The 24,484-nt window shown below is 37.5% G+C and overlaps 2 protein-coding genes across 2 annotated transcripts; both read right to left on the reverse strand.

Moving 5' to 3' along the window:
- Positions 1–1,196: 1,196 nt before the first annotated feature.
- Positions 1,197–12,877, reverse strand: trpc6a (transient receptor potential cation channel, subfamily C, member 6a). The gene is made up of 12 exons (XM_036587916.1): positions 12,612–12,877; positions 10,548–11,301; positions 8,795–8,974; positions 8,508–8,672; positions 7,875–8,091; positions 7,342–7,569; positions 6,977–7,241; positions 4,938–5,133; positions 4,373–4,576; positions 3,499–3,543; positions 1,717–1,792; positions 1,197–1,614 (listed from the first exon to the last, which is right to left on the reverse strand). The coding sequence occupies exons 1-12, from the start codon at positions 12,752–12,754 to the stop codon at positions 1,484–1,486; spliced, it is 2,604 nt and encodes an 867-aa protein (XP_036443809.1). The 5' UTR covers positions 12,755–12,877; the 3' UTR covers positions 1,197–1,483.
- A 3,588-nt stretch (positions 12,878–16,465) lies between these two features.
- angptl5 (angiopoietin-like 5) lies at positions 16,466–23,795 on the reverse strand. The gene is made up of 8 exons (XM_036589118.1): positions 23,562–23,795; positions 22,975–23,146; positions 21,790–21,893; positions 21,590–21,683; positions 21,394–21,497; positions 19,579–19,699; positions 19,272–19,457; positions 16,466–17,656 (listed from the first exon to the last, which is right to left on the reverse strand). Exons 1-8 carry the CDS (start codon positions 23,628–23,630, stop codon positions 17,337–17,339), a joined length of 1,170 nt encoding a protein of 389 aa, XP_036445011.1. The 5' UTR covers positions 23,631–23,795; the 3' UTR covers positions 16,466–17,336.
- Between the last annotated feature and the right edge of the window lie 689 nt (positions 23,796–24,484).

Consider the following 24,484-nt stretch of genomic DNA (forward strand, 5'->3'; position numbering starts at 1 on the left):
TGTCCCAAAATGAAGAAATGTTTAGCTAATTTCAAGAATGTTACCTAGACAATTTAAAATATTCCAGTCCCCCAAAGTTATATTTAGCAGATAATGCAGATTTTATAGTGTAGTGAAAAATTACTTTTCTCACTGTGACATAAATCTGAAAGTTCGCCTTCCTGTTCTTCCTTCTGTACAATGAAGATTAATATCCACTTAACCATGAATGTTATGAGCATTGATAATGATAATATAATGTTGATGACTGCAGATGTAGCCTGTAGATTAGGCCTACAGTGTAGCTAGTTTGCAAAGATAGCTCATTAGCATGCTAACATGTTAATATATGGTATCAGAATTATAATTTGTGCCAATATAATAATTTGTTAGGATCCACAATTTCATACTAATTTATTGTTTATTTAACATGTATTGGATGGTAAAATACAGCCAAAATGTATTGGCTACAAAGGGAAGGCCTTTGCCTCAAACATCAGTTCAAAATATGCTTTTTGCAAAAAAAACTGTAGCATGTTTTTCTAAGTACAAATTATTTATCCTAGACCTTTAATGACAGCTTGAACGTTGACTCTTAGATTTCAGATTTGTTGTAAAGGAATAATTCAATGAGATGAGCTGTATCATCAAATATTTTATCTGACTAAGGCTGGTAGCATTGAACGAGAGTTTGGAAAAGACATTTGGGGACATTTGGTAGTTTAATGAATAAATAACTTTGGGGGACGTTTTACCTGGGGGCGTTCAACCCCATGATACCCTATGTAAAATAATTAATGGTAATGTTTATTATCTGCATAAACTTGATCTTGAGTAGTCATTTTGCCTAGTTCTTAAGTCCAGGAACAGTTGCAGCTTGATTAAGTTGATTTACTGATTCCATGTGATTTTTATTTTATTATTTAAAGCTGTATTTCTTATTATTTTTGTAACATTGTACTGTATTCCAGTGCGATATTGCCCTTTTGAAAAGGATAAAGAAAAAAATGTACTCTTTCTTTGGTGTCGTCCTTTGAATGCTTTTCAGTATAACACTATCAAATTTGTTAAAATTTTCATAGATTTTGTTACTTTTGCTTATGGACAGTTTATGGACAGTAGTCACTGACTGTGGAAAGCAAGAGAATGAGGGCTCCATTTACACATGCAGTGCCTTATGTTGAGGCCTGAAGAAACAATTCAATGAGCTATGATAGTTTATGGTGATGTATGGTTTGTATTATAAGTTCAGTAAACGCCATATTTTCAGTCATTATCATTTAAGGCCACAAAATTTCAGTCATTACATAAATAGCTCCAATGAACTGATAGGCTACTAAAAAACAGAATTACTCTTCACAGCTCTCAAGGACAGTAATCCATATATAGGCAAAAAGACATCTGTAGATGTTGTGCACACAGTCTTGCACTGATTAAAGTTGAACATTTCCACAGAAGATAGCATCACATCGTAGCAAACTTCCCAGTGAGGGTTCATTCTTTCTCAGTCCAAACAAGACAGATTCTTTTCAAGTTTCTTGATAAGCTCAGCCATGTTCTCCATGTTATAAGACTTTTCCTCCAGAAGCTCATAGCGCAAGCTGGAAATGTCTTGCTTTATTTCCTTTAGCTCACCTGCAACACAGTTATAGTGTGAACCAGTTATGATGTAAAATAGGCCATTGTTGTAAAAAAGGATTATATTCTAGGTGACATAAGAAACAGAATATGACCCACCTTCATTGACTTCATCACTTTCTTTGTCCATTTGAGCTTTGATGATGTACCGCTTGATGAGGCGCTTCATAATCTTCTGTATAAATTTAATGAAAAAATCAAATCGATGAGTTCAAAAGAAATTTCAAACTTATTAAAATGGAATCTCAGCCAAACATGCAGTCAGTCAAGAGGCATTCTGTACAGCACTGTTCTTCAGAATCACTCCTACAGGGCCACAGCACTGCACACTTGAGATATTTCTTTAGTCAAAAATGTCTAAGTCATATGCTTATTAGGGTGAGCATTTTAACCGTTTTTTGCTTTTGGAATACTCACATATTTAAACAAACAGCTTCTGAATATCCCAACATGTACACATTTTATATTTTTTGAGTGAAAAACAGAAAACAAGAAAGTTTAACAATTGTTTATTGCTTAAGATGTAATCTATAACTGATCGTTTGGTTGATTTAGTGATTTATATGTGTGTTTAGGCATCGATAAGCTACTTTTTTATCTTTTTGCTTGAAATATTCTTCTATATAGCTCTGCCATTTTGCTTGAAGGAATAGATTGCCAAAATAAAATGCAGTCGATCAGGCTAGACATGTTTGGTAACCAGATTTTGCTTCTTTAATTTAGTGCTGGAACTCAGAAACTAATGTTTCTAGCAAACACTACAAGTCAATAGACACCCAAATCTTACCTGTAAATACATACATCATCTAAACCGCTTATCCTTCTGGGTCGCGGTGGGGTGCTGGAGCCTATCCCAGCTGCCACTGGGCGGAAGGCAGGATACACCCTGGACAGGTCGCCAGTCCATCGCAGGGCAGACAGACAGACAGACATACACATTCACACACACACTCACACCTAGGGGCAATTTAGCATGTCCAATCAGCCTGACTGCATGTCTTTGGACAGTGGGAGGAAACCGGAGTACCCAGAGGAAACCCACGCAGACACGGGGAGAACATGCAAACTCCACACAGAAATGACCCTGGTCGCTCAGCCGGGAATCGAACCCAGGCCATTCTTGCTGTGAGGCGATAGCGCTGCCCACTGCGCCACCGTGCCGCCCTACCTGTAAATATATCCTCAAAACTTCTCTCAATCCACTCAAACCGCATCCATGTCTTTATTATGATTGCGCAGACGTGTCCATGTGTTTTGTTGCACAGTATGACTCACTGTAAACTATAAAAATTAAACAGATCTTCACTGTAGCTGAATGAAGCAAGTATTATACTGTGTTCTAAATGCAACCTTAATGAAGACCTGTATGACGTTCGAGTGGGTTGAGAGAAGTTTTGAGGATGTACTTACAGAAAAGATTTGGGTGACTACTAATGTCTAGTGTTTGTTTGCTACGTTATCCTCATAGCTCCAGCTCTAATCTAAAGAAGCAACACTTAGACACCAAACACGCCTTGGCTGGTTGACTACATCTGGGGTAAGCCTAATATTGTGTAGATTAGATTTTTCCCCAAACCGTTCCTTTAACGTGTGGCATAGTGTTAGTTGAATGTCCCCCACATTCTTTGTAGTTCACATGCTTAGTCAAAACCTTATTAAAATAATATGTTTTGTAATGTGTTTCATTTTATATTCTAAACTGGATGTAACTATGTAAGCAAATTCTAAGGTAAGTTCTGATATCTTTACATTTGAATAAGCATGTCTCTATTGCTAAATACTAAGCCCTTCACAAGTTGAATGAGTCTAAAAAATGCTAAACTGTGTAGTGGGGTGGCCCTTCAGAGCTTGATTTTAGGAATACTGCAGAGATGCTCATACCTTATATCGAAGACTTGTCTCTCTGGTGCCTTTGTTGTCTCCTAACTGCACAGGTTTTCAAAGAAAACAAGCAAAAAGGAAATAAGAGAACTTTATTTGTTTTGCTGGTGCTTAGGAGTAAGGTACACTGCTGTTTAAAAGTTTGGAAACATCAATAACTGTAATTCAATAATAACACATGCTGTGTTACAGTGTAGTAGATTTAAACATTTTAAACTAGACACCAACACATAAACTGGTGGATTATTCATAACAAAGTATTTTGTGAACAACAAGAAGTTATGACTTGGTAAAAAATGGCAAATGGTATTCAGTAATAAAAGACAATATTGCATTTATATGTATTTATAATTTCTTGTCATGAAATTAGTATGAATAACTATTTGATCAGTGAGATTTGGTGACTGCTTTTTGAGTATCAGGCCTTCTGAATATTAATGTTATTTCAAGTTCTTTCTCAATACAACTTTCTCACTTAATATGGAATCATCCACAGCTCTGTTCATCACCAAAAAATTTATAATTTTACAGTTTTGTACAAATTGTTTAAAACCTAGAATATTAGCATCATGTTAGAATAATTTTCTATGTTTATCTGCAACAAAATTGTTTTAATATTATTCAAACCAATGATTCCAAACCTTTTGAACTATAGTGCGTATCTTTACAAATAACGTATGTACATTTTGTCTACAGTACATTAGAAGAGCCACTTTTCATTCCCTAAAGAACCTTCCAGTTGAGTAGTTACAAATGAGTTTTTTTCAAAAAAACATTTATTTTAAGTGGTTCCTCTTGGGCATCGCTCCAAAAAAAAACCCTTTTTATCACCTTCATTTTTAAGAGTGTAGGAGCATAATTATGTATACGTCACCTCACTAAGCTCTGCCTCGCCCTTCGTTATGGCCTTGTGTTTCTCAAGGAGCTTCAGAAGAAGGGCCTTCACGCCCAAACCCAGCCCTAACACAGACTTTGGGCTAGGCACTAGGTTGAACGGCACAGGGAGGGTCCTGCCCTCCTCAAAGTAGGAGAACCAAAGCTTGGCACGGGCGAACTTCCACTCCACGTCTGCATCATCCTGCAGTCAGCAGAGAGACCAGTACCATACTGAGATTACAGCAGCAACAGAAGATCAAGATACATCCTATTGAGCCATGAAGACAATGTAATATGTACAAAGCTCTTAGCGAGGGCAACTGCTTTTCTAAAATTTCTGACAGCAGAAAGACATCATTCCAAAAACTAATTATCTCAACCAGTAGAGATAACAATGTCTTGTTCTTTTTTTCAGATGAGCTTCATCAGCAAAATATCTTCATCTCCCATTTACTAGAAACAGCCTAATTAGCTGCTGTGGTCATGCTTAGATGTTTATCATGTCAGCACAGTAAACAGAAATGTGAAAACTGTAGAAGAAAATAAGGGAAAAGAGTGAATACCTCAATCTCCTGAAAGGAGCTGTTGATCATGGCGATGAGCATGTTGAGTAAGACAATAACCATGGTGACGTTGTACACTCCATAGAGAACGTATCCGGTGTTCTCGATGAACTTGTGTCCGTTGTTTACAATCACTGACTTGACCTCAGAAAGTCCAAAAATTGCCCAGAACAATGTTTTGAAGCTTTCTTCTATGCTGTGGGATTAGTGAGAGGAAGTAAGAGGAAATATACTGTACATGTCCTGGATCTAGAACCAAAGCAATTGTATAATTGTCATTGTAATGCAGTTTTTAAACCTTTTTCATGATATGGACCCCTATACCAATCGGTTCCTCATACAAAGTGTAATATAAGACAAGGAGAAAGTTAGAAAAGGTCTTATTTAATTTAATAACTGAAATAGTCTTCTCATTTTTTAAAGGTAAAAAGTTTTGCAACCCCCTTGTGAAAAAGTAATTGGCCCCCAACTTAATAACAGGTTGTGCCACCTTAATGCCTCCTTTAATCGGAGAGCAGTCTTTCACATTGCTGTGGAGGCATCTCAATGTGGTCAGAACTTGGCCACTCCACAGCCTTAAATTAGTTTCTTTTGATATATTGAGAGCTGGACTCGCTCTTCTGCTTTGGATCATTGCCCAGTTATATTTGAGCTTTAGATCACAGACTGATGACTGGAAATTCTTCTGCAGGATTTTCTGGTAGAGAGCAGAATTCATGGTTCTGACAATTAAGGCAAGTCTCCCAGGCCCTGAAGCAGCACAGTATCCCCACATCATCACACTACCACCACCATGTTTGCCTGTGGCTATGATATTGTTATTGATGCAATGAGCAAATGGACCCCTGAGTTCCAAACAGTTCTGCTTTCAACTCATCAGTGCACAGAACATTATTCTAAAAGGCTTGGGGGTCATCAAGGTATTTTTTTTGGCAAATGTGATACATGTCTTGTTGGTTAGCAGTTGTTTTACCCTGAAACTCCCCCAAGGATTTTCCCTACCATTTTTGTCCAGTCTCTTGCTAGTGGTGGAATCATAAATGCTAACTTTATCTGAGGAGAACAAGGCCTGCAGTTCCTTAAATGTTCATCTGGGTTCTTTTGTGACTTGCTGAGTGAGTCAGGGTTGGGCTCTTGAAGCAGTTTTGTTAGGATGACCACTTCTGGGAAGATTTACCACTGTTCCAAGTTTTCTCCATGTAGAGATAATAGCTATCACTGTGGTTCTCTGGAGTCCCAGAGTCTAAGAAAACGCTTTGTAAACCTTACCAGACTGACATACTTCAATAACTTTCTCATCTTTTCTGGAATTTCTTTTGATTGCGGCACTGTATACTGTTTTTTTGAGACCTTTTAACTTACTTCACATTGCTGGAAGGTTCTATTTAAGTGAATTTTAGATTCAACAGGGCTGCCAGTAATCAAGCCTGGGTGTGTTTAGCTTAACTGGCTTAACCCAATTATCAACTAAACTTAGTTCATTTGTTGATTGAGCTGGTGGTGGATAACTTTTTTTCCTTTATAAAATGAAATGATCAACTCAGGTTGTCTTTGTCTTACATTAAATTTTGTTTAAAGACCTAAAACAATTAAGTGTGACAAATCTGCAAAAAAAAAAAAAAAGGTATCAGGGCAACTTTTTTTACAGCACTGTAATTTTAGTATTATCAATATTACAATGGCCACAAAAAATATCTGGACATATTAACTATGGTAAACTTTAATGAAGTTCTTTAGGTCAGCCTGGAGAAGAATTCCAGCCAGACTGAATTGAGGGTACTGAAAAGCACAGCGATGAAAATATAAAAGTCTGTGGCTGTTTTTCAAAGTGGGATCATGAACTCAGAAGTGGACAACTGTTTTTTGGATGCAAACTTGTAGAAGTCTGCAACAAATTTGTTTGCCAACACAATGAATTTAGTAAATTTTTAAGTATAACACAGATGTCTTTAGGGCCACTGTATATTTATAACCATATTATTTATTTGAAACATGAAAGAACCACATGGCATTAGGCAAATATCTTCACCAGTACTCACGTTGTGAATGCGTCGTTTTGTTTAGCACCCAAATAATATGAATACAGGTTGAACATTCCAATCATGAAGGCCAGAAAGACCAAAATGAAGATCACCATGAACTTGAAGATGTCTTTTACAGTCCGTCCCAAAGAGATCTGCAGCGGCCCAAAGCTCTCATTGGCTGGGAGGATGTACGCGATTCGAGAAAAGCTCAAAACCACTGCAATGGCATAGAGCCCTTCCGAAACCAGCTGAGGATCTGATGGCAGCCAGTCAATACGAGCTAAAAATGGACAAAACAAAGTGAAGAACAACACTGTTTTGTATTTAACTGTTCATTTTCTACTTCAGCCTTTCTTCACTTCTACTGTGCTTCTACTCACCCAGTCTGAAGTACTCCACCTCCAGAGGCAAAGTGATGTTTGTTATATTCGTGTAGTGCTTGTCAACATAACATTGAGCTGCATATGCATGCCAGAAAGCCATTATCCTTGTGACAAAGGCGGCTATAAAAATGGCTAACATTCCAAAATCCAACATATTCCAAGGTTCAAGCAGGTATTCTCTCGGACCCTGAGACCAGATCTCCTTGCACTCTGCCCAGATCATCCCTAAACAAAAGTAAATTGGTTAGGGTGCTTGCGTGAAGACATAGACATTTAATCCATTAAAACCCTAAGGGTTCATGTGTACACACATACTTTAGTTCCTTGCTCTCATAACTACATTACTTACATATTAGTTTCAGAGTAGTTGCTGATAATTCATAGTAGTGACTGAATTCTAAGCCTAAGGGTTAATGTTATATTCAGTGCTGAAAGTCACTGTATGGTCTTGGAAACTGCCACCATTACAGACTTCTTGTTTGCTTTAACAGGACCATTGGAAGATTATATAATAATGATCTAATACTGACCTATAACCCAGAAGATGATGAGCATCTCCATCCATGTGCAGGGAGTTGTTTTCATGCGGAACAGCTGTGTTGGATAGTCATGGATGGTCATATTTGGCAACAGTTTAGTCCCATCAAAACGATCTGATGCATTAAGGACCAACAAGCCAAGGAAAATAGTGAAAGACGCTGCATGAGCCACAAACTTCATAAACGGCCCTCTCATGATTTTTCCCAGCTGTAGAGAAGGACAGAAACAGTCAAGAAGAAAAAGAGTGCTTATAAAAAAAGAGAACATCCGAGAGAGCTTTAATTGTAGCCTTCTTATGTCCTCATTGGTACGTGTTTAAAGTAATTTCACTGTCTATTACAAATGCTTGTTTAGCAAATGTGTTTATTTACACTGGATTTTCTTTTGTCAAAGTGTGTTTAATTCACATGAAAACAGATGATATTTTAGGCAATGCTATTATTATTACCATGGGAATTGTGACCCTGGACAACATAATCATGTTCAAATATGCTGTTTACCCAGTGGGCAATTCTGATAATACAGTAACCTGACGAAGATATTATTTTGCATTCAATCCATTCTGCCTCTGAACGCAATAGTAAGTCCCCCATGCTCAAAGGCCTGAGGCTGAGCCCACTAACCTTACTGCATGGTGCCACCCAGTACACCATGGCTAAGAAGGGCAGTCCTATTGCAACACCCAAGACCACCAACAGCTTTACAGCTGTGGTCTGCTGCCTCAATCCAGAGAGATTCTCGTACCAGATTGAGAGGAGCTGTTGTTGACAGTTAGGATGTGCAACAAACTGTTTGGGACAAAAAGTTGAAGGCAGCAGTCAGACACGTTTAGATAATCTCAGACAGATCTGAAACATATTTTTCTTGAGCTTATGTTCCGTCAATCGTACAGTATTTCATTCTTATTTACCTTTTTCAGTTCATACTTTATTGCAAGGTTCAGTCGGGTGAGACTTGGGCGGCCAGGCAGTTCGCAGCTGTCGTCCTCCTCTCCATTCAAAATGGCCTCCACTTCCTCTGTGTTCCGACACAGATCCAGAAGCCCAACTACGAAGTCTTTGCATTGGAGAGAGAGTTTCCTATAATCATTCTTAGGAAAGTGATCAATGAGATGCATTTAGTACAGCAGCATTAATCACAAACACCAACATCTACATCAAATTATTTTTGCTGTGGGGAAGAGAGATTTTATAACCATATTGTCTGAGCTATGTTTAATCATCATTGTTGGGTAGTAAAGGACTACATGCAATCTGGATTACATAATCAAGTACCTGTAAACGAAGCAGCATAAACTTAAAAATAAGCATTATTAAAGAACAGTACTTCTTCATGGATCACAATTTTTAATGGTTACATTTTATATTAGGCAATACATTTTTGATTAGGTAATAAATCAGTCTATTAATTCTTCAGTTTATGTGTCCATAAACTGCAAAATAGTTATTGTCACTTTGACTGATAACAATATATATGCATGGTTTTGAGAGAAAGAAGGAAAAGGGAGGGGGTATAATGGCTGTATCTTCAGATGGATCAAAATTCATGAAACAAATTTTCTTAGATTGCTCCTTTTAAGTATATAGTCCCACCAGGATCTCGTGACATTTGTGATTGTTTTGGGCAAAAATATTTGATTTATCAGTAGCTTTTCTCAATTTTATCATCAATATTTGCACTTTCTTTGCACTAAGGGTTAGAATTTGTGATGATTGTGAGCGTGATGTATTTTCTCAACTTGTTTTGAATGTTGCCTCTTTAGCTCCTAAAAAAAGGAAGAAACAAAGTGGAAATGAAGGGAATTCTGGGAAATGAGAACAACAACTTATAAACTATTTTAACACCATTTTAAAGTCTCAAAGAAAAAACATGAAATAGCTACACCTTGTGGAAAAGCTTCAGACTGCTAAAAATGCTTGTGTAAATGAGTGAGCCCCGAATCCACATCCATGTGCTTTACATGAAAAAAAATTGTTTTCCATTTTTATAGTGGAGGTGCCCTGGAAGTCAGTTATAAATGCCTGTGAAAAACCATGAAGTACTATATTTTCATTATTTTACAACTCATCCAAAATGCTATGACACTTCAGCTGTGCGGAAAATTCTTTAAATTTTCCTCAGATGGTATGTTAGAGAAACCTGCAGCAGAGACCATGGGAATTTAATCTGTTTAATCCTAGCTTAATGGCTTATTAATGCTCAGTAATATTACATTGTTTACATGTACATGTTATTTAATATTATTCAGCAAGCTGTTTAAAATAAAATTTGTCCTCTCTAGTTCTCAATTAAATCCCCAACAATGTAATTGGATTTCAGTCATCACCGAAATCCAATTGCATCACCTATTTCCTAGGCCTACTCAATAAAAGTGCACAGAAAATCAAGTTAAAGTTATGTTTCATGATGGAAGAGGATCAGTCTTCAAAGTTTGTTTGTTTGTTTCACAACAATGTTGCATGGTGTACTACACCTTTGCTTTGTCTTTATCTGAAATATTTGTGAGCCAATGTAATCATCTCTGCATTATCCATGGCTTTCTGGTGTGGAGGAGGGAAGGAGGCCAGACCCTGCCTGCATCTCCTGGCCATTTAAGGGGATAAGTAATCTGTACAACACTGCTAATCATGTAGGAATTTTTTAAATTACAACATTAATCATACCTTAAATTCCTTCTCAATGTTGGCCAAACAAGCGAGCTGGTTGCTGAGCTCTAAGGCAGCCAACACAGGGTCTTCATTGGACAGAGAAAGGTAAGCTGGACTGGCCAGCCCTCTGTAGGCATTGATACGTGAACGTGAGTGGCTGAAGGAATCATACTTCTGATGGTAATTGCAGGCGTCACAGGTACAGAAGTAGTCATGAGGCTGCTCGATACGAGCACCCCTCCCCAAAAGAATGTGCACAATCTCATACTCGTGGCAGTGAGATGCTAGGATGATTGGTGTAATATCATGAGAAAAGCGTGACCCGTCTTCGTCATATGCAAAGAAGTCATCATGCATTGCTGCCTGTCGTGGGCTGGCTGTTAGTCTTCTGGAGTCTGCGAAGGCCTTATGGCTTAAAATGGCCTCAACAATTCGTATATAGCCTTTACTTATGGCCAAAAGAAGTGCATCCCCAATCCGAGACAGGTTGTCTCTCTTTAACAGAAGTTCTGTAACCTCCAGATGTTCATTTGCCACTGCCAGCTGCAATGCATTCTGGCCCATGTAGTCTACACAGTTTACATCCAGCCCAGGAATCTCCTCGAGCATTCTGCGCACTACAGGAATGTTTCCATACTCAGCAGCATCAAGGAAGCGTTCCTCCACTAGTGTCAGGCTGTTGGGGTGTGCATTGAACATGTACGCTGCCCCTCTCACTGCTTGCCTCCTACTTTTGGCCAAAGTCTGTCGAGCCTGATGTATGCAGTCGCTAAGACGAAAAAGGAGAAAAAAGGTATTATATACTGGAGCAAAAATGGGACATGAAATTACATAAAAGGTTCAATGAGATTTTATGATTTCTGATGGTCTGATTGATGACACATGACTGTCATGTAAAATATTTGTGATTAGAAACTCAACTGTGTGAAACAACTGAGAGACTGATTTGAAAATTGTTTCTCGTTCCAGACTATTAAGACTCAAATAAGTCAATTTTACACAGCTCCAGCCCAGGTTATGTATGAATTGACTTCAACAATACTGATGTGAGTGATGTTTACCTTTAACAAAGGTTGTATAACATTTGGTGCGCCACAAGGATTGATTCTGGGACCATCTCTGTTTTTCTCATCTGCATGTTTTACCTGACTGTCTGTTTTGTCAATTTCATTTTTCATACCGCATGCCCTTTTTGTGGCATTGGGTTTCCTTTTAACCTTTTTAGTCGTGTGTGTCATTCTTTACTCTCATCATCAATATTCATTAGCCCCCGGGGAAAAACCATCATGCAAATAATGCAGCTTTGTAATTTAATAAGGCCATGTCAAACACAACCATTACAGTGCATTTAATTTTAATGTTTCTGTTGTTCCAACATGGAAACTGTTCCAGAAATCAACCATTTAAGATTAATTGCAACATGCAAAACAATAATGGCTGACATTTAACAAACAAACTCAATAAAATTATACTCCGAAGATGATTTTTTACTTAATTAATGTATATATTTTTTAAATGTATTGCATTATTCTATGTGCTGAAGTGCAATATATTATATGGTATGCTACACTGAAAACATAAAAATGTGACTGCTTTTAAATTTGACACATTTAAAGTTTTCACAAAGGAAGACGCTCACATTACAACTTATATTAAGTATCTGAATTTCATTAATAGATTTTAAATATGTTAAACTGAGGTCCCTGATCATATTAGTTATTTTTGCAAAGCACATGTTGAGTCAAGTAAAGACAGGTATTATATATTTATTTCAGTAAAGAAATTGTACATTAGAAGAAATGAATAATATGAATGATGAAACATAGTACAAATAGTACATAGTACATATTTCAATTAATACCATAATACCAAAAGAAGTAGTTCTAGAGACTGATGTATAGAACTACTGTAATACATAAAAAGCCAGTCAACTGAGAGAGAATGGCTAACTTGTCTGAAAACAATTCATATAAGTCTAGGAGTTAAGAGTTTAGTGTGAGTTATATGACGCATAATCTATACGTAAAACTGGATTACATGTTGCCCAGTAATAAGATATAAATTAAAAAGAAAACTCACCTATGGTAATGTCCATGATTGCCACAACACTCCTCACCAAAATCAGCATTCATCAGAAGATTGTCTTTACTTCTGTTCCTCTTTTCAACACTGTAGTATTTTGCCTGACAATTATCCTCCAAAACAGGTCTCCTTTGATTCATTTTTCCAACTAAAGCAATCAAACTCAAACCACGCTAAGCAACAGTAGCTGAGAGCACTCGTAATCCAAACATCCAGCAGTAACTGATGAACTGGGATCTATTCTTGGGCAAAGCACCTTCTCCTACAATCCATTGTTATGTTCCTCTTTAAGCCTTGAGGTAATACAGAGTACCTAGGAATTCTGGCAGTGTTCTCCTCCATCCTTTGGCAATAAAAGAGGCATTTAGCAATCTTTGCTCGTTCGAGCTGACCCCCAGCTCATGTTCTATTATTAGCATTAGGCTGTGCATTGTTATTTTTTTCTCATGAACGCATGTCCTTCATAAATAACTGCAGTTTAATTGCTTTGTGAATGTTTTAGTGACATTTTTATTAACAAATTAACAAAACCAGTTAATGCAAAGCACAATGCTGGGTGAGTAAATAAAGCGACTAAGATAAAGTACATTTTATACATGCACTAATCAAAAAATACAATTCTATTATCCCTTCCATGAATTCCTGGCTTTCTTTAGTAGGCTTGAGCAAAATTTGCTTTCCACTTGCAGTTCACAAAACCTACTGAGGAAGAAGATGACGAAGACAGAAGTCAGTCAGTGTCTGTTCCCAGTAAAACGTCTGCTTCCTGTGAGTTGGGCTAAAGATCCAGCTTTCTGTCAGTGTGGGAAATGCCTTCAATGGAATTCCATACTGACCAATCAGCAGCCAGGAAGGCATGCACTACACTCTCCCTTTTCTGCCTCTCTTGCTCTTTCTCCCTGTCCTCCCTTTTTCTTCTAACTAATGTGTGTGCATGCATACCCACATCACTACATGCCTACGTGCGTGCATGGCCACTGCGGCGTCCAGAAAACTCCTCAAGGATATATGAGCCCAGCTGATGGGGTCAAAAGGTAAACCACAGAGAGGGTCATGGGAAGCCACTGTCTTGGTTCTTTTCTCATGTTAATAGTGCCTCATACTGAAGACCGCCACAGTCATCAACTATTTTAAGCTCATTTTCTAGGGACTGGACTTAAAGTCAGTACACTTACCAGAAGCTTTGCTGTGGTGTCTGAGGTAGTTTTGATGGCTTGGTGGCTTGTTTCATTCAGATAGAGCAACCTGCTCAGTAAGACCAGTTCAGTGTGGAGAAAGATTCTACAAATAAATATATATATTTTTTTTTAGCATTTACACTTAATATCATGTCAGTCTCTTCAAAATGAAATCTCTTCTGGACTCATGATCTGTTATGTCTAAGTAAAGTTACAAAACTGTCACATTCATATTTTATATGACATGTAGTGAGGGGGAAAAAGTATTCAAAGCATAGTTTGATAATATGCAAGTGGAAAGTTCATGAAACCACAACCTAATCTTCCCCAGACAGATGTGCCCTGCAAGATTTTGCAGCGTTCTCTCAGACTATTGATAAGGACAGTAACACAGAAGCCAGTAGTCACTCAAAAGAGTTGCAAAACTACCTGTAAGCAGCATAAACAACAGCTACCCAGAGAACAATGAACTATACCACAATCATCTCCATTCCTACATCTCACACAAAACTCTAATGCTAAACAAGAGGCAAGATGCATGTCTAAAATTTGCACAGAAACAATTAGACAAATCAGAAATCTTTTTTCAAATAATGTATTCTGGTCAGACAAAATCTTTGCCAAAATTTAGCCCCTCATGTCTGGAAAAAAAGGGGTTGCATGTATCATCCCAAGAACACCAAACCCACAGGGAAGTATGAAGGTGGGAGCATCAGGATTTGGGGTTCTTTTACTGCCCTGTTGTGGCTCCACAGCAGAATTAGACTTTCAAGTAAAAATAAAATAATTCTCCTTGCAGTAAAATAAAGCTCTGCTGATCGTTCTAACACAGGTTTAACAATAAATGGTCTTAAACACTCGAGTCAATGTAGTCTATATCTGCTAATTCACCCTTTAACCCTGAAGGTCAGCGCACAGACTGCTGGCAAACTGAAAAATTTAAGATGAACATCGATAATTTAGAAATGAATGGACTTATTTGCGTTTATAAGCAGTCCAGCTGGCTTTCTGATATGTTTAATCTGCAACAAGAAACTGCCAAACACTAAGATGTTCAGCTCCTCTTTCACCAGCTTCTCTTTTGAATTTTCTTGTTCCAACTTGAATAGTGCAGCAGTTACACTCTGACACTTCAGGCACCATTTAAGGTGGAATGGGAAAATTCGAACAAGAAGCTGGTGAATGAGAGGTTGACTTCAGCCTTGTAAAAATTTGAATATTGAGAGACATTTTACAAGGAACTAATCTACTTTTGTGGAAAAGTTTCCAGCTGGAGATGCAAGTAAATCAGTTATAGCTGAGCTAAAGCTTAAAGCAGAGCGAAGTAAGTCTGCATTTTTGTTTATATTATGTTTTTTAACCTTAACTAGGACATTAGCACAAACTGAGACATATTTACAGCCATGATGTTAAAATGGACATAAAATGTTGTGGCTCCCAAGGTGGTTTGATTTTTGGACAAAATGGCTCCTCTTAACATTTGGGTTGCCATCCCCTGGTCTAGTCCATGGGAGTCCAGTCTATTCTGCAAAGGGCCGGTGTGGCTGCAAGTTTTCATTCCAACAAAGCAGGAGCTCACGTGATCAGTTGTTTAAAGACTGAGACTGATTAAACGAGAAGAGTCAGGGCTGCTCCTGCATGTTTGCAATGAAAACCAGCAGCCACACTGGCACTTTGTGGATAAGATTGGACACCCTTGGTCTAGCCAGTCTCTTGACTTGAATTCTATTTTTTAAAATTTTGAGTCCATTAGAGAGATCCTCATTACCATGCAGAATTGAAGACAGTTTGCCAGGAGGAAAAGTCCAAAATTGAACTGCAAAAAGCTGATTACATCTTACTGTAGACGTCTCAAAGCTGTACAAATAAAAAAAGTGCTACTGTTATTACTTTTTGGTGTCTGAACACTTTTTTTCTATCAATTCCTTTTATTAAACATATCTTTGTTTATGCTAATGAATACATATTTTTTCATATTTATAAGTACAAAATCAGATCTTATGTGCATAAATTTGAAGAGAATATATGCACTGGAAGTATACTAAATAACAAAAATCAAAAATATTTCACCCTCAAATGCTGCCAGTCAAGCAGTGGGCAAAGCCCTGGCCATGTAGCGCTTCACTGGAGCTTTGACGTTTTGTTTAGTCTCTGAAAGGACAAAATGAACTCTGTGCTCTAAATAGACAGAGTACAGATGGTATAACATACACACATAACTACTGATGTGTTTACATTAGGACAGTGATGCTAATAGAGGCCCACACACTATGCAGCTCCTTTCAAGTGTGTTAAAGATAGCTGTCATGCTAATGGATTAGTACAAATATTGGGCCACCCACATCAGCACAGTTTGTCTTATTATCATCCATTTCAAGGTGTTTGATGAGCTGTGTTTCAAAATTAGAGCCTGACTTGAAGGGCTTATCTCTTCATAGTTATCATTTCAGGTTTTATCCCAGCCATGTAGGAAAATGCTGACATGGCTCATATTTTCTCTGCTCCTCATGAATTGCCTTTCCAGACTGATTTTCAGGCACAGCAGACTCACTGCGACTTTGCACTTAATGTGCAGTTAAAATGGAATTTCCACGAAAGCGTACTGGCATTTTGCTCTTCTTCATCTGACACAAACAGCAGTCATCAGCTCTTTTTGGATGAAAACTGTATACATTTTCTTTAAACAGATCAGCCTTTATTTATACCAATGAAAAACTTAAAATGGGCTAATACTGATATTATAATCAGCATTTCAGACCAGTGTTCAAAAAAGAGAAAATTAGATATCAATATTTATGTTGAAACAAAATCCCTTTTACACACCAGCATTTTTTAACCCTCTATCTTTTTTTCCACAGAGTATCATGATTTTGGGAAAGGGCCTTCTAACCAATAGTAGACCATTTAAAAATATCTCCTGATTACATACTGTATTTTGCATAAGTCAGAGACCATCTTTTATTTATTTTGTTTCCAGTGAAAATGGCCACTAAATTATTCTTTTTTAGTGTCAGGAAAAAAGCAGAAAACATATATTTAACAGAAAATTACACAGAAGCCTCAACAACTAAAGATAATCTTTTGTGTCTTTTGTGTGTCCACTTTTGGCTTTGACTGCAATTTACATTCTTTTCATAAGACCTGCTTTGAGTTTTTCAATGAGATCTTAGCCTTAGAAGTTTGTTCTAAATCCAAGTAATCCTAAACACAATCAGTGATGTTAAGGCCTGGACTCTGGGGTGGTCAATACCTTGTTCTTAGAGCATCAGCGGCTTCTATGTTTGATGTGCCAATTTTCTTCTTTTTTACCATTTTCTTTTCTCAGTAACAACTTTTGAACTCTTTTGAAGTTTTGGAAACTTCAAAAAACTTTTTTTTCATTTATTTTCCTTTGATCTTCCCTTTTCTTAAACAAGCAGATTGTCTTCTGTGTAATCTTCTAAAAAATGTCTCCTGATAAATGAATAACTTAATGACCATTTTAGAAATTAAATACATGAAGGATGGTCTCTGAATTTTGACCATACTGTAAAGCTCAAAAAGCTTATTTAAGGTTTGAGCCTTCGAGTCTCCTGATCTTCATTGTTACTGACTTGATGCTGACAGGTTCTCCATTCTTAGTCCATGTGTCCCAGTGAATGTGTGGCTGAGCGGAGCGATCTTGGTCCAAAGGGGAGCCATTGAGGTTTGCGCTGCCACACTGGTTAAACCACCAGCCCGTGTTGTTGTGATGGACACTGCAACTCTCCACAGCTGTCTCATTAAAAGTGCAGAACGGGACACAGCCATCATTATCAACGTCAGATGTGCTGAAAGGTGCCGTATCTTGATTCTGGTCTTGGTCATATCCTCTAAATGCATCACCTGCCAAGAAAGAGAAATACTGCTTTAAAGGAGTAGTTTGGCAAAAAATGGAACTTTTATGATTTTCCCCTTACCCTAAATGTAGCTGGTCAGCCAAGATGTGTTTTAAATTTTTTAAAATGTAAGTGTTACAAGGCTAATGCAGCTAGCATGTAATGGGAGCTTATACCCCACCACTTCCTTCTATGGTTTCTAAAACTGTATGGCATACTGTTTATAAAAAGGTCTGAAGTACATCACATTGGCACCCATCTTGAAACATGAATTTTGTTTGTGCTTTTGTAAACAGTCTCATGCAGTGCCAGCAGCCAAATACAGCAGCCTATCTGAGATTATTAAAACATAGTTTTGCATTCTGGGCTAAAACTAGTGTTTAATATGTTATTTTTCATGGCAGACTTTATTCTTCCTGCTAAAAGAAAAAAAAATCAGTATAAACCTGCATAGCTTGTCACCAGAAAAAACAGCACGTTATCTTTTGGATGCTGGTCTGCTGGTCAGCAGCAATGGAAGCTGTTATGCTGATCACCACCAAAACCAGTATATGTTGTTTTGGATGCTATTATGCTGGTCAACCATGACCACAAGGTATCTAATCCAGGTAGCTACATTCTTTGCTGAAAAAAAAAATCAGTACTGGTTCAAGTTGATTTATGCTGGTTTATGATGGTCTGGTGCTGGTTGACCAGCATGCCAGCAACACAACATATGCTGATTTTGCTGGTGATCAGCATATTAACCCTCTTGTTATCCTCATATCTGCTAACATCTTTTATCCTTGTGGCCAATATGACCCTAGCGATTTAACTGTCTCAGAACTCAGAACTGGGAAATATCAAAGTTCTCGTGGGAATAATTTTTTCATGCATGTTATAGTGACTTCAACATCATCCAAAATAACCAAGACAAATGTGTGTAGATATTTCTTATGTTCTACACAGCTAAAACAGCCTGGGGTTAAACTGACCCCAAAGAACACTGGTCCACTGATGCTGGTCAGAATAAAACTTTGCTGAAGCTTTTAAATTGCAGTCCTCCTCATCTGAAGAGTCATTTTAGTCATTTGATTAATCTATTCTCTCCATATAATGATGATTTGAAGACACCACAGAAGTTATGGCAGTATCATTAGCTTTGTGCATTCCTTCTGCCTTCTGCATTTACCAACTAACAACCAGCTATTTTTTAACACACAGCCTGCCCATAAACATCCACACCAAAGCAGCTGTAGTCTTTCATATTTTCTCCCACCTTCAAGATACATGAGAAGGAGGTTTGCCTAGTCTTTAATCTGGAAAATCTTATTTTAGAGACCTTTACAGCACCACTGTAGGATGCAAGTCTGTTTACAACATGTAGTCATGTTTAGAGGGTCCCTTTAACAGCTAAACTTTGTTTGAGGTAAGTGTCTGATGATTTAGGAATGCAGTTTGCACAATAATACTGAATAGTTCCTTTACAAAAAACTAATATATTGATTCAAAGTCGTTTACATTATACCTCCTATGATGGTTATGGTCAGATGTGTATCTCTCATAAACATATTAAAAATATGCTCAGTCACATTTCCTTAGTCATAGTACTTCTAATGCAATGGATATAATCACAATCTCACCAGCACTACCAGCGTATCTGCCAAGATGTATTGCGAAAAATTTGCTTTCGTCTTCAAGCCAGAAGTTGTCGTAAGAGGCATACGCAATGGAGTCATCTTGAGAGACAAGAGAAACGTGCAATTCAAAACGTGTATTCCTCTGACTGACGATGCTGTACACCTTTCTCAAACCCAGCCAGTGTTCTCCTTAAGGAAACACAGAGAAACAAGACATGACTTTTCTCTTTATTACAGTGTTTAAATATAATACAGTGTAGATCTTGAATAAGGGAAAAAAAGGGAAAGCAGAGGATACAGAGCCACTGACCTGGTAGGTGCCCAAATCCATCTAGATAGTTTGACCACACATGTTTAAAGTCAGTGAAACCATCTGTCCGTCTCTGTATTACTGTCCAGCCACCTTCCATGTAATCCATCTCACAAAACACCTAAACCAGATGGTTAGAAGATGAATCTTTATGTTCTGAACTCAAGAAACTTCTCTCACTTGTCATGAACTGTAATCCAAAGACAAAGTGATCATTTTTACATGATAATTTTTACAAGATAATTTTTCCCTCCATTGAAACCCATTCAAACGGAAAGGAAAAGAAAAGCTTGTGGCTTAATGTGATAAAACAATAATCTAGAAATGCCAAATATCTCTCATATATTACTGGACTTAGATATTATTTACAAACAATCAATAAAAACAAAATACTTAAAGTTTTAAATTAAGCATTTTCCACAGAAGCACATTATAAGGAAACAGCTTAGCATGGCTTAATGTAGCAAAACAAAGACTTAGAACCAGCTCTCCCACCATACTGGCCATAAACACTGTCTACTGCCAAAAGGATAATGTAATGTCAGGACAAAGCATAAGGTTTCACCTTAAGAACTTTCCTCTCTATTAAAAATCATTACAAGGAAACAGTTTAATGACTTAGGGCCAGTTTCCCAGACAAGGATTAAGCCTAATCTTGGACTAAACTGCAGTGTCAATGGTGAATCACCAGTGCAAATTCTTTTTAGGTTTAGGCTTAATCCAGGTCTGAAAAACTGATCTGTAATATACAAAAATACTAAAAATATATCTGCATTGCGGGTTCATTCTTTTGGCAGGAGATGATGTTTATGACCAGTGAGATGGGAGAGAAATGTGGTGTTCTCAGGCCATTGCTTTATTAAATTAAGCCATGTTAAGCTTTTTTCATGTGAACATGAACTATGATGTATTTCCAAGTGAAACATGATATCATGGAGAGCCTCTGAGCTAGCTGAACGTTTCACTCAGTAGGTGGGGGTGGTAGGAGAAGGACGTGAAACTGATATTATTGGTTAATATTATTTATGGTGCATGATGATGTAATCAAAGCTCAGAAGACATTACTACAATTTAATGGACAACTATGGGAAAACAAGAATTTTGGCTTTTAAACGATATGACAGGTTGTGCTCAAGACTACACTATGATAGATTTTTGTTAAAATGAGTAGAATTACATGGTCAGGAGTGAAAAAAACACTAAAATCTGGTGTGGGTGTTTCTGTGAGTCACCCTGTAAAGCTTGAAATAACAATTCAAAAGTCAGAAGTGTTGGGTCAGATTTTGTGGGATTTTGGACCACATCATGTCTTTATGGCAGGCTCAACAAGAGATTCAGCTTGATGTCTAGGCCTAAAATACAAAATCAACATTATACTGATGAACAAAAGCAGATAATTCACTTACAACCTCGGAAGACGCATCCTTCATCAAGTTTCGACCGAGTTCTCTTTGAATACTTTTTGCTAGCAATCATGAGATTCCTCCACTAGAGGTCCGAAGCACAACCCACATTACAATATGTTCTACCTCATGTTGCATGCAATTACACATTTTCACCAGAGGGGTCTCCAAATGCCCAAAACTTCCATAGTGCAACTGACTATAAGTAAGACATGAACTAACAAGGTAAAAAAAAGGTCACTTTTGATTTCATTTTGATTTAATTGAGTTTTAGAATGTCCCTGAATTATTGGCAAATATTTGCTTACCAAAGTCAGTGGCAATTCTAAGGATAAGGTTTGAATAAAATGTATGCAGGTATCAAAACTTACTGTAATTCATAATTAAACAAACATTAAAGTGGAATTTTTACCTCAAATAAAAGCTCAGAGTTGTCAGGGTTAACAATGTAAATTCCACTTGGAATTTTAGGAGATACTGCCCCTAGTGTCTCCTTGATGTCACTACAGTCCCTCCCTGTGAACATAAGAAATTCAAGCTGGTACTTAAGGACTTTAAATGCAGTTTTAGAATTTTATGATGTGCTGCAGGAATAGTCATTAGTTTACCATGAGCTTGGAGGGGCTTCAAGGAAAACATGTCACTGTTGCTCCTCTGCACCTCTGAGCTGAGAGTGTGGACTTTGATCATAAGTTCCATTACCTTAGAAAAGGAAATATGTCATCCAGCTAAGGCAACAGAGCTGTGTTTTCTATATCTGTGCAGGAATGCAGAGGAAAGTTTCAAGCTGGGATTAGAGGGTTTATACCTGACTGGTAAGAAATTCCAGAGTCTTCTGCTGTTCATCTATAAGATCTCTGATCAGCTTTCTTGTACCTCTTGCATATGTTGTCATGGCATGCTGGAGGTTACCTGATTGGCAAAGAAGGTCAATTAAAAGTGCAGCCAGAATAATTGATAAAGAACTTTTCAACAAAATGACATGTATTCAATTGCTGGAAATGTCCTGTTAAAGTCATTTCTTTAAAGACACCCTTTCTAGCTCCAAGAGTAGTTGAGCAAGCATGTACAGTATTGTGCAAAAGTCAGGGCCACCCTTCATTAATTTGATTTCCACACAAAACAGCCATTCTGAGCAAGTTAATTACTTTTCAGGAAACATTTCTGAGGAGGTTAGATTTAAGATAGTCCACTTGCATAAGAAAGGAAAAAAACACAGGAAAATAAATGGAAAACAGTTTCCAAACTGGAGTTCAAATAAAAGATAGCGAAAAAATGTGACTCCTAACAACTGTGCAAGACCTGGCAGACTACCAAACCTGTTACCATCAGATAAACAGCACTTAAAGCTTGGAGAGAGAGAAGAAAATCAAGCTCCACTCTTGCTTCGGATCTGATAAAATCCACAGGTGTTTCTGTCCATCCTTCCACTGTGAGAAGACACCTCAACACTATGGGTCTAAAAGGATGTGTAGTTGGCAAGAACCTGTTACTAAGGAAAGAAACTAAGAAAAAAAAAGAAAATTTACTAATCAGACAAAGAAGCTGCTGGTGTTCTCAGAACCATGGAGTCACCACCCCAGAGTCCAGACCTCAACATCACTGAATGTGTCTGGGGTTACTTTTTGAGAAACAGAAAATGCAACCAACTTTTAAGACTAAACTTTGGAGATGTGGAAAAGTATCCCTGCAGATTTCTTTGAAAAACTGGAAGTAAGTCTCCTGAAAAGAATCAAAGATGTAGTAAAGGCAAAGTGTGAGCAAACTAAATACTGATTTTTTTTTATTTTCAGTCATTCTGTGTTACAAGTCATGTCTTGTTTCTGTGTTAACTTTCTGTTAAATATGTTTTCTGCTTTTTTCCTGATGCTGAAAAATGAATAACTTGTACTTAATAGCTATTTTGACTGGAAATTAAACAAATAAGGGGTAAAGGGGTAGTCTTTGGCTTTTGCACAGTAGCATATGTGTGGGTTTAGGGCAGAATACATACTGCAGAAAGTATGCTTCTCATCCCGCATGAGTTTTGCAGTCATCTCACATGGGACTGTGCACTTTTCTTTGCCTGCATCCTTGACAATTCGTTCTTTCTGGCTTCGGAGAGACACATCCTGAACATTCTCAGATAACGTCACAAATTCATTGAGTGCAGTGTTGTTTATATCCTATTTAAAAAGAACACCATGTTATTATGATCTTTCCATTACATCCTCTCCATCTGCAGCAATATGTTTAATTACACATTCACTGCACACTTCCTCTGTATTTAAAATTGTTTGTTTTAGATACCTAGGACAAAGTTAGTTAGTATGCATGAAACAGATATATCCTGTGGTTTGGTATTCTTCATCTGAGCATGCTCAGTGGGCTATATCACATGCTCGCATGGCAGTGAGCCATAAAAAAGAAACAGAGAAAATCTCACACAAAGAGAAAGCTGAATCTAATACTCATTTCATGTAAACTGCTGCTAACGTGTCCAACAGTCCTTTCAAAGACTATGGACAAAACAGATAAGAACAGTGAAAATAGATCAAAAAGTAAAACAAAAACAATAAAGGGCAGTTTAAAACCACTTACCACAGTTATATTTGGTAATGCAAGAAGATTTGGGAAAATATGAAGCCAAAACAAAGTGATCCAAATCATGTCAGTTTACGTGGAGTTCCGTAAGAGCATGAAAGTGCACACCTCTCAATGAGAAGAGAAGACACTGAGAAGTCTTTTGGTCTAGGACTGCCTCCTTGGCCACGGTACAACAAAAAGAGCATGCTGCTGCCCAAACCACAACAAAAAGGCTGGTTGTCACGGACTATACAATATTCATTGTAAACCACTGTTGTTTTATTGCACTTTGACAACATCCTGTGTGAGCTATGAAATCCAGATGTTAGAGGGAAATGTGACACTCCTCTCTGTTGTAGAAGAGGTGTGAAGCGGCAGCGCATACGTAAATGCATTCCTTCCAGAAACACAGCGGGGTCCAGCCTGGCCTTATACAAGCAGCAATATATGTGGGAATGGCAACAAACGTGGAGGAGGTAACTTTTTGTAGGTCCCGTTTATGGCCCCTCGATCTCAGCTTGCTTTGTCTTGAAAATGCTACTAGTCACGGTCGCACAGGTTTCAGATTCAGTGGTTTTCTGGAAACACATCTGTTGGGCATTACATAGCCCTGCTGAGTAGGCACATCAGCCACTGCAAAGGAAGAGAAAGTAAGCAACAAATTTACATGTAAAAGCCTTTACATTCCAACTATATTTGTTTTCTGTTGTTTGCTATGGCGGTATAAGAATTTTCTACAGGTACATTATGGATCCACACACAAACAAAGATTTTATAAATGCTACAAAAATAATAAATAAGTAAAGCATATGACTATTTATAATTAAAAATATTCAGTATATTAATATATACACCAATTTTCATTAAAAAGACACTGAGAGACAAAGTTGCTTTGTGATGGACAGAGATTCCACAAAAAATGAAAATGCTGTATAAGA

The sequence above is a fragment of the Colossoma macropomum genome, unplaced genomic scaffold (assembly GCF_904425465.1).
Source record: "Colossoma macropomum unplaced genomic scaffold, Colossoma_macropomum, whole genome shotgun sequence".
In the NCBI taxonomy this organism is placed as follows: Eukaryota; Metazoa; Chordata; class Actinopteri; order Characiformes; family Serrasalmidae; genus Colossoma; species Colossoma macropomum.